Source organism: Macaca nemestrina, chromosome 5 (assembly GCF_043159975.1).
Source record: "Macaca nemestrina isolate mMacNem1 chromosome 5, mMacNem.hap1, whole genome shotgun sequence".
Lineage (NCBI taxonomy): Eukaryota > Metazoa > Chordata > Mammalia > Primates > Cercopithecidae > Macaca > Macaca nemestrina.
The window spans coordinates 151,229,453-151,242,162 of record NC_092129.1 but is presented as its reverse complement, the minus strand read 5'-3'; the positions used below and the strand labels follow the sequence as shown (position 1 = coordinate 151,242,162).

General features: G+C 50.7%; 2 protein-coding genes across 6 annotated transcripts; one reads left to right on the top strand and one right to left on the bottom strand.

Annotated features, from left to right (window-relative positions):
- The first annotated feature begins 4,021 nt into the window (after positions 1 to 4,021).
- On the top strand, positions 4,022 to 6,761 carry LOC105497636 (leukocyte specific transcript 1). Its single transcript, XM_011768900.3, has 5 exons — positions 4,022 to 4,173; positions 5,058 to 5,197; positions 5,590 to 5,688; positions 5,898 to 5,920; positions 6,522 to 6,761. The coding sequence occupies exons 2-5, from the start codon at positions 5,158 to 5,160 to the stop codon at positions 6,678 to 6,680; spliced, it is 321 nt and encodes a 106-aa protein (XP_011767202.1). The 5' UTR covers positions 4,022 to 4,173; positions 5,058 to 5,157; the 3' UTR covers positions 6,681 to 6,761.
- A 19-nt stretch (positions 6,762 to 6,780) lies between these two features.
- Positions 6,781 to 11,075, bottom strand: LOC105497637 (natural cytotoxicity triggering receptor 3). 5 transcript variants are annotated; one of them, XM_071097289.1, is made up of 4 exons: positions 10,748 to 11,075; positions 7,787 to 8,131; positions 7,531 to 7,638; positions 6,781 to 7,174 (listed from the first exon to the last, which is right to left on the bottom strand). In XM_071097289.1, the coding sequence occupies exons 1-4, from the start codon at positions 10,788 to 10,790 to the stop codon at positions 7,065 to 7,067; spliced, it is 606 nt and encodes a 201-aa protein (XP_070953390.1). In that variant the 5' UTR covers positions 10,791 to 11,075; the 3' UTR covers positions 6,781 to 7,064. The 5 variants fall into 5 exon arrangements, with proteins under 5 accessions (XP_070953390.1, XP_011767207.1, XP_011767205.1 ...); XM_011768905.3 differs by lacking the exon at positions 6,781 to 7,174 and adding an exon at positions 7,283 to 7,393; XM_011768903.3 differs by lacking the exon at positions 6,781 to 7,174 and adding an exon at positions 7,283 to 7,393 and having other exon boundaries at positions 7,531 to 8,131; positions 10,748 to 10,835; positions 10,926 to 11,053.
- Between the last annotated feature and the right edge of the window lie 1,635 nt (positions 11,076 to 12,710).

Genomic DNA, 12,710 nt, shown 5'->3' with positions numbered 1-12,710 from the left:
ACCTCAGGGACGGGGCCACCCCCTCTCTGTAGACCTACACACCTGGCTGGGACTTTCCACACACCCCTGCTCCCCTCACCCAGCTTCCTGTTTACCCAGAGCTGGGGTGGGGCAGCTGGATGCCTGGGTTCTCTGAACTGGGGAAGAAGTTGGGGTAGGGAGACAGACTCTCAGGGTGGAACCAAAGGGGTCCTTAGACATCTTCTGGCTCAGCAGAGAGGGAAACTGAGGCTCAGGGAGGAAAGGTAACTTGCAGGAAGCCAGTCAGCAGAGCTGAAATGAGAACACAGATCTCCAGGTTTCCATTGTGGTTTGCATTCTTCTAAACCCTCAAGGTAGGTGCTGAAGGAAGAGCTGATCCCGTCTCTGAGGTCAAGGGCTGGAGTAGGACAAGGACTGGAGTCTTGAGGGATGGATGTCTGGGTCCTTGAGAAGAACTGATTCCCATACTGGGCTGACATCCTCCCATTCCCTTGCTCACCTCCAGCCCCCTGTGCTGAGTGAGAAAGGGAGAGGTAAGCCTTAGCCTCACCACTGACTACTGACTCACTGAGGAGGGATGGAAATGGAGCTTTACCTCCCTTGCTACAAAGAGTAAAGACAGATGAACGAGGCATACTCCCACCCTCAGAGAGCTTCGAAGTCGACAATGAGCCCTATCCATTAGTAGGTGCTTACTAAATGTTTATATATAAATAATAAAAGGACAAATAAATGCAGGAATAACCAAAACAAAGCAGTAAGGACCACATGAATGGTAGACGTAGGCAGCATGAGTGGTTAAGAGTCAAGGGAGGAGCCAGGGTGGTGGCTCACACGTGTAATCCCAGCACTTTGGGAGGCTGAGGCAGGTGGATCACTTGAGGTCAGGAGTTCGAGGCCAGCCTGGCCAACATGGTAAAACCCCATCTCCACTAAAGATACAAAAAATTAGCTGGGTATGGTGGCACACGCCTGTCATTCCAGCTACACAGGAGGCTGAGGCAGGAGAATCACTTAAACCCAGGAGGCAGAGGTTGCGGTGAGCCAAGATCGCACCATTGCATTCCAGCCTAGGCGACAGTCTGAGATTCTGTCTTAAAAAAAATAAAAAAGAGTCAAAGGAAGAAAGACCAGGTCCAAGGAAGCTGGAAGTGGCTCCAATCATCTCCCCTTCTTGGTAACATCTCTATGTGTTTCCATAATACTACTACTAATAATATAGCTGACCCACAAAATTCACTTCGCATGTGTATGCCACTGATTTACACACTTTAATAATTTGTTTGTTTGTTCATTTGTTTGAGGCAGGGTCTCGCTATGTCATCCAGACTGGAGTGCAATGGCAGGATCATGGCTCACTGCAGCCTTGACCTCCCAGGCTCTATGGATTCACCCACCTCAGCCTCCTGAATAGCTGGGACTATAGGCACATGCCACCATGCCCAGCTAATTTTTGTATTTTTTGTAGAGATAGATTTTTACCATATTGCCCAGGCTGGGCTCAAACTCCTGGACTCGCATGATCTGCCCGTGTTGGCCTCCTAAAATGCTGGGATTACAAGCATGAGCCGTCATACCCAGACAATAATTATAATCCTGACGAAAACCCTAAGAGGAAACTGAGGCACAGAGAGGTTAAGAAACTTATGGAGCTCACAGAGCCAGTGGCAGAACCAGGATTTGAACCCAGGCATCTGGCTCCAGAGCCTTGATGAAAAGGCAGTTTAAAAACCGAGTACTGCGGCCGGGCGCAGTGGCTCATGCCTGTAATACCAGCACTTTGGAAGGCCGAGGAAGATGGATCACCTGAGGTCAGGATTTCGATTTAGATCAGCCTGGCCAACATGGTGAAACCCCATCTCTACTAAAAATATAAAAATTAGCTGGGCATGGTGGCAGGTGCCTTTAATTCCAGCTACTTGGGAGGCTGAGGCAGGAGAGTCACTTGAACCCAGGAGGCAGAGGTTGCAGTGAGCCAAAATCATGCCATTGCACTCCAGCCCGGGTGACAAGAACAAGACTCTGTCTTAAAAAACAAACAAACAAACAAAAACCAGTACTAGGCCAGGTGAGGTGGCTCACACCTATAATGCCAGCACTTTAGGGAGTCAAGGCAGGTGGATCACTTGAGGTCAAGAGTTCGAGACCAGCCTGGCCAACGTGGTGAAACCCCGTCGTCATTAAAAATACAAAAATTAGCTGGGCGTGGTGGCACAAACCTGTAGTCCCAGCTACTTAGGAGGCTGAGGCAGAAGAATCGCTTGTACCTGGAAGGCGGAGGTTGCAGTGAGCCAAGATCACACCACTGCACTCCAGCCTGGGTGACAGAGCAAGACTCCGTCTCAAAAAAAAAAAAAAAAAAAAAAAAAAAGTACTGACTTGTGATTTGTATGTAAAATTTGCCTTCCTCAGGCCAGAAAAGAAATGGGGAAATAAATACTGAACTCCAGTCAATGTTAAGCTTCTGAAGGGTTTAGATGTAAAATGTACTGATATTTGCAATTTTAAAAGATATTTAAAAGTGAGATGGAGGGATACATATGTGATAAAGTAAACAGAAAATGTGAATAGAGCTGGGTGCAGTGTCCACTCCTGTAATGCCAGCACTTTGGGAGGCTAAGGTGGAAAGATTGCTTGAGACCAGGAGTTCAAGACCAGCCTGGGCAACACAGTAAGATCCCATCTCTACAAAGCCTTATGTGGTAGCTGGTGTCTGTAGTCCTGGCTACTCAGGAGGCTCAGATGGGAGGATCTCTGAGCCCAGGAATTCAAGGCTGCAGTGAGCTATGATTTCACCACTGCACTTCAGGCTGGGTGATAGAGACCCCATCTCAAAAACAAACAAACAAACAAACAAAATGTTAATAGTAGCATCTAGGTGGTAAGAATATGTTCACCATACAATTCATCTCATTTCACTCTTTGTTTGTACTTTTTAATAATAAAATTTAAAAAAAAAAAACCTGAATATTATTCAGCATAGGGAACATGGAGAAGGGTCGGGGAGGAAGTAGAAGGTTCTTGAATTTGAAAGGGGAAACACAAATGAATATGGACCCACCCAGGCACCAAATCTCCTCCTCACCCCTTGCCTTACATGAGCTCCCCTGTCTTCACCCTCCTCAAGGAGTGGGTGTGCAATCCTCCAGCACCCATCTCCTTCTCCATCACAGTGCCACTAAGAAGCCTTCACCCAGGTCTCTCCAGAGGTCCTCAGGCTGCTGCCTTTACTTAGTTCTGTGTTCAATGCCAGAATACTGCCTCCTACAGAAAGTCTACCTGGATTGCCCACACCTCTTTTCCTGTCACCAACTTGTCAGCAACTTTCTGTCCTTGATCTATCCACAGGGCTCATGTAGATCTAGTATGGCTGCCTTTAACTCTCGTGTTTGTTAATCAGACAGCCAAGCAGCCTGTTGCATAGAGCTGCAGAACACCAAGTGGGTCACCAGAACACCAAATGTGCTAGAGCTCCCAGTCTGAACTGGAGTGGCATATGTGTGTCCACAGACATACACCAAGATCAAGAGGTCTCAACAAATGAAGTGTAACAAGGTAATAGAGAAAAAATTAATCAAGGAAGACACATGAAGGAGGTGGGTGTTCACTGACTAGTGGCAGGATCAGTGAAATGACTGGAACTGAGGCAGATTACAGCCCTAGCTATAGGCCCTGGAGTTTGTAAAGAAAGATGTTGTGGCTGGGCGCGGTGGCTCAAGCCTGTAATCCCAGCGCTTTGGGAGGCCAAGACGGGCGGATCACGAGGTCAGGAGATCGAGACCAGCCTGGCTAACACGGTGAAACCCCGTCTCTACTAAAAAATACCAAAAAAACTAGCCGGGCGAGGTGACGGGTGCCTGTAGTCCCAGCTACTCGGGAGGCTGAGGCAGGAGAATGGCGTAAACCCGGGAGGCGGAGCTTGCAGTGAGCCAAGATCCGGCCACTGCACTCCAGCCTGGGCAACAGAGCGAGACTAAGTCTCAAAAAAAAAAAAAAAAAAAAAAGAAAGATGTTGTAACCCTGACCCTCAAGCCCAGCTTCCTTTCCTAACAATGTGGGGGAGGAACCCAGGCTGGAGGAGAAGTTAAAGCCAGAAGAGGGGCAGGAATGTCTGAGGTGGCAACCCTTCTCTCCAGCCAGACAGCACTGGCCAGTTTGAAGTCTGTCCATCCTGCAGGCCACAAGCTCTGGGTAAGCTGGGAATGGGCAGGGACCTTAGTGGAAGGATGGTCACACCCCAGAGTGGGGTGAAGCTAAGATGAGGGGAGGGAGAGTATGGGTTTGAGTTTCCCTGGGCCGTCGAGGAATCCTTTGAGTCTCTGCTGCCCAAAAAAATTAAAGACAATTCCTTTCTGTGCCCACGGCCCTTATGGCCTCCATCTGGGCTTCTGCTCCCCACCCCCGAGAATTCCTCCTAAACCCAGAAGGGTCCTAGTTTCCAGACCCTAGTCAGTATAGCTGGCTCTGGGGTGAAGACAGCGGCCCCCTCTTTGCCCTCAAACAGGAAGCAGTGGTTGGAGGGGAGGAAGTGCCTGAGGGGAAGTTATGGGGCCCCAGATACTCCTCCATGCCCCACTTCAGCCCCAGCAGCATCTGCCTGTGGGAAGCAGCTCTCCACACCAGCCAAAGGGGCCCCCACACTCCCGCACTGCTCTGGGGCTCAGGGAGCAGCCCACCTACTGGGTGTGCTGACATCACCCTCCCTACTTCCCACCAGTGCCCTCACCTATCCAGGCCCGGAGTCCTTCCCCTCCATCAGCCCCTTACCAGCACCTAGAACCATCCAGGGCTGGAAAGTCCCCTCCAAACCACCTGGTCAGCCCAGGGCAGAGGGAAGGGCTGGGCTCTGGAGCTGGACAGAGCTGGCCTTAAACCCCAGCACCACCCTTCTGGGATGGATGACCTAGTAAAGTCCAGGCTGGAATCTTGGGTCTTTACTTCGGCAATGGGCACCATGATACCCTATGTTCTGGGGATTAGCAGTGAGGAATGGAAAGTGCCCAGCTCAGGGTTGGCACATAAGTGAGGATCCCCAGCCTGGGAACAATTATAACAGAGGGCCCCTCACTTCACAGATGAGGAACTTGAGGCGCATCACTAGCCCCTGATCATTTCACCTAAAAGAACAAGGACGAGAGTTCCTGACCTCCAGGCCAGTCCCTGATCCCTGACCTAATGTGTGTTTGCAGTGACGGTAAAAATAAATGTGTTTTCAGTAAGTAAAGGGCCTCTCATATCTGGATAGGGAGGGTCCTGGGAGCTTAGGAAGTGATGGGGGACAGTGATGTATGTAGCTCATGAGTAGGTGGAGAGGCCTCTGGGGCAGCTGGTGCAGGAGGGAAAGGGACCTCACTGGAGGCCCAGAAACAGCAGGGATTTTGGTGGGAAGCCTCTGAGGGGTGAGCCATCTCAGCTATGAGGCAAGGTAGGGCATGTACCCTGGTAGGAGGTAAGGTATTAAGGTTTGGGGTGAGGAAGCTCTGAGGGTATATTTTTCTGCCTCTAAAACTGTTGGAGAGGGAATCTGAGAAAGCCACAACCAACCAGGAGGCTGGGGTACGCTGGAAAGGGAATGGGCTTTCTAACCTTGAGCCCTCTTCCCTGTAGATACATGTATATACATCTACGGGGGCCTGGGGCTGGGCGGGCTCCTGCTGCTGGCTGTGGTCCTTCTGTCCACCTGCCTGTATCGGCTGCATCGAAGAGGTGAGCACTGCACTCCCTCCCTCCCCCCCGCAGCAGTGCCACCTGTGGCCCCACCCACACCCTTTCCCACGGCTTTCCCAGAACACTGCCTGGCCCTGGAGCCACTGGGAAGCCAACAAGGGAGTCCACGCCTGCTGGGGTGGGGAGCTGGGGAGGGCCCGGGAGAAGCACAAAGGGTGGGCTGTGCTGAGCTTCTTTTTTTCTTCCAGTGAAGAGGCTGGAGAGGAGCTGGGTGAGTCCGGGGACAGGGAGTGGGGAGGGTAAGAGAGATCCTGAGTGGGTGAATGGGGAGAAGCATGGCTGAGTGCTGAGAGGAGGGTTGGGAGTGGGAGACAAGGAGAGAGAAAGTAGGAGCATGAGAGAGGCAGAGACAATCGAGGCGAGAGAAAGAGAAAATGAGACAGAAACCAAAAGAAAAAGTGAGAGGGAGGATAGGAGTGAGAGATAGGGAGAAAATGAGAGTGAGAGAGACACAAAGAGAAAGAACAATGAAAGAGAGAGAGATAAAAAAAGAGAGAGAGAGGGAAAGAGAGAGAGAGAGAGAAAGAGAGAGAGAAAGAGAGAGAGAGGCTCCAGAACCAGGCACAGTGGCTCACACCTGTCATTCCAGCTATTGTGAGGCTGAGGCAGGAAGCTAGCTTGAGCTCAGGGGTTGAAGACCATCCTAGACAACATAGTGGAACTCTGCCTGCAAAGATGGCGGGGGCAGGTGGGAGAGAGAGAGAAGAGAGAGAGAAGAGAGGGAAGTAAGAAAGGCTGGAGGTGGGAGAAGAACTCACAGGGAAGGGTCTGAAGGCATCGCCTCCCATCAGCACCTTCTGTCCTGGCCCCAGGTCCAAGGGTCCTCAGAGCAGGAGATCCACTATGCATCTCTGCAGAGGCTGCCAGTGTCCAGCAGTGAAGGACCTGACCTCAGGGACAGAGACAAGAGAGGCACCAAGGAGGATCCCAGAGCTGACTATGCCTGCATTGCTGAGAACAAACCCACCTGAGCACCCCAGACACCTTCCTCAACCCAGGCGAGTGGACAGGGTCCCCCTGTGGTCCACCCAGTAAAGACCATGGTCCCCCCACTTCTGTGTCTCAGTCCTCTCAATCCATCTCGAGCCTCCATTCAAAATGATCATCATCAAAACTTATGTGGCTTTTTGACCTTTGAATAGGAATTTGTTTTTTTAAAATTAAAATTAAAAAAACACGTGGCTCACCCCTCCACCCACTCTGGGGTCAAGTAGTAATTTACTGGGTGAGAGAGAGTGTTCATGGACCCAAGCTCCCCTGACAGCCAGAGGAGGGTATGTGTGGGCCTGGCAGGAAAGGGCAGTTGCCAAGGAGGAGTCATATCTGATCCTTCCCATTTCTCAAGACTATCAGGCTCAGCCTCCTGGGACTGGGGGAAGCAGGTGTGCTGAGCTCCCACATGGTGGTGGGAGGGGCCCTGGGACTACAGCCGGAAGCTGCCTTCTTGGACCTTTCCAGGTCAGACCTGGTGGAAGGGAGTTCAGAGCTGGGGGAATCCGGAGAGAGTAGATTTGGCATCTGGAGAATGGAGAAGAAAACACTTGAGACTCATAAGGAGGAGTTAGTGGTGGGGCAGACAGTGATTTATTGGGGTCTTTTGAAGAGGACTAGGGACCTCTGGGCTCTGGAATCACTCCTCAGGGGCCATCTCAGGAGTGGCAGTGTGTTCCCATGTGACAGTGACCTGGTCAGAGAGAGGACAGGAGCCGCTCAGTGTCGCAGTCTCAAGGCTCTCCTCTTCCTCGTCTCTGTCCTCCCTCCTCCCACTCTCTTACTGCCCCTCCCATCCCATCCACTATTGCCCCTGGCTCCATTACTCACATTTTCCCTGGTAATAGAGGGTGCTGCCCACGGCCACAGAGAGAAAGCTGACAGCATAGAATCCAGCCCGAAGGAGGAGGACTGTACCAGCCCCTAGCTGAGGATATTCTGCATGGGGCAATGTAGAAGGGGGTTGGGGAAGAAGTGCACACAGGCTCAGGGAGGGTAGGGGCCTCAGAGGAGCATCCCTGACTCCCAAGGACATTGCCTCTTGGGGTCTCCAGCCAGGAGGAGACACCACCTCCCAGCATCTCACCTTTCTCCACCACCAGCCGAGTCCCATTCCCTGTCCCGACACCCAGGCCCAGCACCTCCACCCTGCACACGTAGATGCCGGCGTCATGGCCTCGCACGTCCCAGATATGCAGCTCAGCCTGGTGGTCACGGAGGAAACGGGAAGAAGAAAGTGGGGCCAGGCGGCCCCTGAACTCTGGGGTTCCATTCCTCACCTCCTTCCCTGGAGCCACCTCATCTCGGAACCATGTGACGGAGCCAATGGCCAGTCTCCCTTGGCTGGCATTGAAGGAGCAGGGCAGGAAGGCAGAGGATCCTTCTAGGGTACGAATCTCAGGGGGCTGGGACACCCAGAGAGCACAGGATCCTGGGGGCAGAAGGAAGACCCAGAGAAACACCTCCCCAGTTACTCCAAAGAGAAAAGACAACAGAGCTTGGAGTAGAACATCCCAGCTGTCTCTGGGCATAGGGTGCATGGAATAGATACTTTGGGTGCCTCATTAAACCCTTTCCTCTTAACCAATCTGATTTCTTAACATTGCTTATTAAATCATGTTTCGGCTGGGTGTGGTGGCTCATGCCTATAATCCCAGCACTTTGGGAGGCTGAGGTGGGTGGATCACTAGGTCCGGAGTTCGAGACCATCCTGGCCAACATGGTGAAACCCCATCTCTACTAAAAAAATACAAAAATTAGCCAGGCATGGTGGCACGCACCTGTAATGCCAGCTACTCGGGAGGCTGAGGCAGGAGAATCGCTTGAACCTGGGAGGCAGAGGTTGCAGTGAGCCGAGATTGCACCATTGCACTCCAGCCTGGGCAACAAAGCAAGACTCCATCTCAAAAAATAAAAAATAAAAATCATTTTTCAAATTCTTCCTATACCAACTCTCACTCTCACCCTCTGCCATCATTCTCCAGCCAGTTCAGTAGTAACTTATCTGGCTGAAATGTAAACCATCATGGTGAAATTAAGCTCATTAATGAATGCAGCTGCCTAGTTAACAAATATCACTCATTATATTATTCCAGGTATTATTTTAGTACAAATGGCATTGTACAGTAAGTCATCCTTCCTCTTTCCTCTTTTTCTTTTTTCTTTTTTTTTTTTTTTTTTTTTGAGAGGGAGTCTTGCTCTGTTGCCCAAGCTGGAGTGCAGTGGTACAATCTTGGCTCACTGCAAACTCTGCCCCCTGGGTTCAAGCGATCCTGGTGCCTTAGCCTCCCAAGTAGCTGGGACTACAGGCGCCCATCACCATGCCTGACTAATTTTTGTATTTTTAGTAGAGATGGGGTTTCACTACCTGGTCTCAAACTCCTGACCTCAAGTGATCCACCCGCCTCGGACCAGGCTAGTCTCAAACTCCTGATCTCAAGTGATCCACCTGCCTCAGCCTCCCAAAGTGCACCTGGACACTCTTTGTTTTTCGTTAAAGAACATTAACTAATTAAATCTCCAGGTGAAGACATGGCCTTAATTGGTTGAGATTCCTATTTAACCCATCCATATTGATGAATTAAACCAAATATTAAAATCCCTGATTAAATTATCTACTGAGGGAAATTTATGAGTCATTCTGTTTCAGTGGTTCTCAAACTTTAGTGTGTATGGAAATTACCCGGAGCATCTGCTAAAACAGATTCCTGGGGCCACCCCAGAGTTTTTTATTCAGTAGGTCTGGAGTGGGGCCTAAGAATTTGTTCTAGGTTCCCAGAAATCCACATTTTGAGAACTCCTGCATTTAGTTAATAATATGCTTGATAATTAAGGTCTCTCAGTTCATTAAAAACAGTTTCAGCCCGGAGCGGTGGCTCACGCCTGTAATCCCAAAACTTTGGGAGGCCAAGGCGAGTGGATCACCTGAGGTCAGGAGTTCGAGACCAGCCTGGCCAACATGGTGAAACCTCATCTCTACTAAAAATACGAAAGTTAGCCGGTGGTAATGGCCTGTGATCCCACCTACTTGGGAGGCTGAGAGAGGAGAACTTGTACCCGGGAGGTGGAGGCTACAGTGAGTTGAGATACTGCCCCTGCACTCTAGTCTGGACAATAGAATGAAACTGTCTCAAACAAAAAAATAGTTTTACCACCAGGCGGGCGCAGTGGCTCATGCCTGTAATTCCAGTAATTTGGGAGACCAAGGCAGGCAGATCACTTGAGATCAGGAGTTTGAGACCAGACTGGTCAACGTAGCAAAACCCCAACTCTACTAAAAATACAAAAATGGCTGGGAGCAGTGGCTCAGGCCTGTGATCCCCACACTTTAGGAGGCCAAGGTGGGCAGATCACCTGAGGTCAGGAGTTTGAGACCAGCCCAGCCAACATGGTAAAATCCTGTCTCTACTAAAAATACAAAAATTAGCTGGGTGTGGTGGTGCACGCCTGTAATCCCAGCTACCCAGGAGGCTGAGGCAGGAGAATTGCTTGAACCTAGGAGGTGAAGGTTACACTGAGCCAAGATTGTGCCACTGCACTCCAGTCAAAGTGACAGAGCAAGACTCCGTCCCAAAAAAAAAAAAAAAAAATTAGCCAGGTGTGGTGGTGCATGTGTGTAGTCCCCGCTACTCGGGGAGGCTGAGGCAATTCGCCTGAACACGGGAGGCAGAGGTTGCTGTGAGCCGAGATCGCACCACTGCACTCTAGCCTGGCGACAGAGCGAGACTCAGTCTCAAAAACAAAACAAAACAAAACAAACAAAACAAAAAACAGTTTCACCAAGAAATTTATCACAGATTTCCTTGGATCTCTCAAACTCCTAATTATATGTCTAGACCTTATCTAAAAAGCTTCACAGTGGATGACACAGAGAGACTGTGAATTGGGGGAGTCCACTGAGTGTCACCTTTGGAGCGGTCCCACTCCTCCCTCAGAGCCAGGTGTTTCAGCCCCCACTAAGCCTGTTCCCTGTAGCATCTAGTCCAGCCTCCTGGATCTCCCTCCTCCCACCCACACTCCTTGGGGTCCTGAGCACACGCCCTGTCACCTGGATAGACCATGATCAAGATGAGCAACAGCATCCAGGCCATGTCGGAAGATGTCCCAGTTGGCGAAGGGGATCTGAGCAGTGAGGTCTGGGTGGAGGAGGGAGGACTCACTACTTGTAGCCAGGCCTTTGGTCACCAGATGGGGATGGGGAGCTTCCTATGACACACGGGACTCACATATCACTTGCTAAGGATCACAACTGCCAGGGACCTCGAGCATCAAATGCATGCCTCCCTGAGGAGAGAGGATGGATGCTGCTGATGGAGATGTCTGGGTCTCTAGGAGGCCAAGGGGCCAGCTTGTGGCAGGCTAGCTAAGCATGTGAGGGGGAGGGTGGGGCTTAGATGGCTGCTAACCCAAGGGTGAGTGGGCGGTTGGGCGGGTGAGACCAGGATGTGGGTTCCCCTAACTTCTGAGGTTCAAGAAGACCAGCTTTTACCCAGAACAAGCCTCCAGGAGCCCTCCCTGGCCCAGAAGCTAACCTACTTCCCCTCCCCACTGCTCACCAGTACCCAGACCCATCCCATCCATTCCCTTCCTGGAATCTGGCCTCACTGCACCCCAGGGCTGCTCCAAGATTTCTATGAGGGGTTAGGAGAAGCAAGCTGATTGGTGAAGCTATATTTAATTTGCATAGCAATCACCCTGGGGGTGTGTGTGTGTGTGTGTGTGTGTGTGTGTGTGTGTGGTTGGGGGTTTCTTTTGTTTTTTTTGAGATGGAGTCTCACTCTGTCACCCAGGCTGGAATGCAGTGGCATAATCTCGGCTCACTGCAACTTCTGCTTCCCGGGTTCAAGCAATTCTCTGGCCTCAGCCTCCCCAGTAGCTGGGATTACAGGCGCACACCACCAAGCCCGGCTAAATTTTGTATTCTTTGTAGAGAAGGGGTTTTACCATGTTGGCCAGGCTGGTCTTAAACTCCTGATCTCAAGTGATCTGCCAACCTCGTCCTCCCAAAGTGCTGGCATTCCTGTTTTGGTTTTTTGAGACAGGGTCTGGCTGTGTCTCATCCAGGCTGGGTTCAGTGGCGCCATTACAGCTCACTGTAGCCTCGACCTCCTCGACTCAATCAATCCTCCCACTTCAGTCTCTTGAGTAGCTGGGACTACAGGCGCACACCACCACACCAGGCTAATTTTTGTAGTTTTTGTAGAGATGGGGTCTCCTTGTGTTGCCCAGGCCAGTATCCGACTCCTGGGCTCAAACAATCCACCCACCTAGGCCTCCCAAAGTTCACGAGCCACGATGCCTGGCGAAACGTATTTCTTAAACAATGAGATTTGGAAGTCAAAATTACTCCTTAAACCATGGACTACAGGATGGATGTTATGATAGCAGGCATGAAAACAATGTTCAGCCGGGTGCAGTGGCTCATGCCTGTAATCCCAGCACTTCGGGAGGCTGAGGTGGATGGATCACCTGAGGTCAGGAGTTTGAGACCAGCCAGGCCAACATGGCGAAATCCCGTCTCTACTAAAAATACAAAATTAGCTGGGTGTGGTGGGGCGTGCCTGTAGTCCCAGCTACTCGGGAGGCTGAGGCAGGAGAATCACTTGAACCCAGGAGGCGGAAGTTGTGGTGAGCCGAGATTGCACCATTGCACTCCAGCCTGGGCAACAAGAGCGAAACTCCGTCTCAAAAAAAAGAAGAAAACAACGTTCATCTCTTTGGACATCTCCATCAGAGCTTTTGGTTAACTATGTACATTTTCAATGAGCAGTAATCATTTTAAAGAAATCTTATATTTCAGAGCAGTAGACCTCAACAGTAGCCTTAAAATACTTAGTAAACCAGCTGGGCACAGTGGCTCACATTTGTAATCCCAGCACTTTGGGAGGCGAAGGTGAGAGGATGGCTTGAGGTCAGGGTTTGAGACCAGCCTGGGCAACATGGCAAGACTCTGTCTCTACAAAAAAATTTAAAATTAGCTGGACATGGTGGCACATGCCTATAGTACCAGT

Excerpts from the sequence above, each read along its gene's own strand:
- LOC105497636 (XM_011768900.3), top strand. The coding sequence starts at position 5,158 with ATGTGTGTTTGCAGTGACGGTAAAAATAAATGTGTTTTCA. Across the intron at positions 5,198-5,589 it reads TAAAAATAAATGTGTTTTCA|ATACATGTATATACATCTAC; the intron begins GTAAGTAAAGGG and ends TCTTCCCTGTAG. Across the intron at positions 5,689-5,897 it reads GTATCGGCTGCATCGAAGAG|TGAAGAGGCTGGAGAGGAGC; the intron begins GTGAGCACTGCA and ends TTTTTCTTCCAG.
- LOC105497637 (XM_011768902.3), bottom strand. The coding sequence starts at position 10,790 with ATGGCCTGGATGCTGTTGCTCATCTTGATCATGGTCTATCCAG. Across the intron at positions 8,132-10,747 it reads CTTGATCATGGTCTATCCAG|GATCCTGTGCTCTCTGGGTG; the intron begins GTGACAGGGCGT and ends TTCTGCCCCCAG. Across the intron at positions 7,394-7,530 it reads CCTCTATTACCAGGGAAAAT|GTCACTGTCACATGGGAACA; the intron begins GTGAGTAATGGA and ends CTCTCTGACCAG.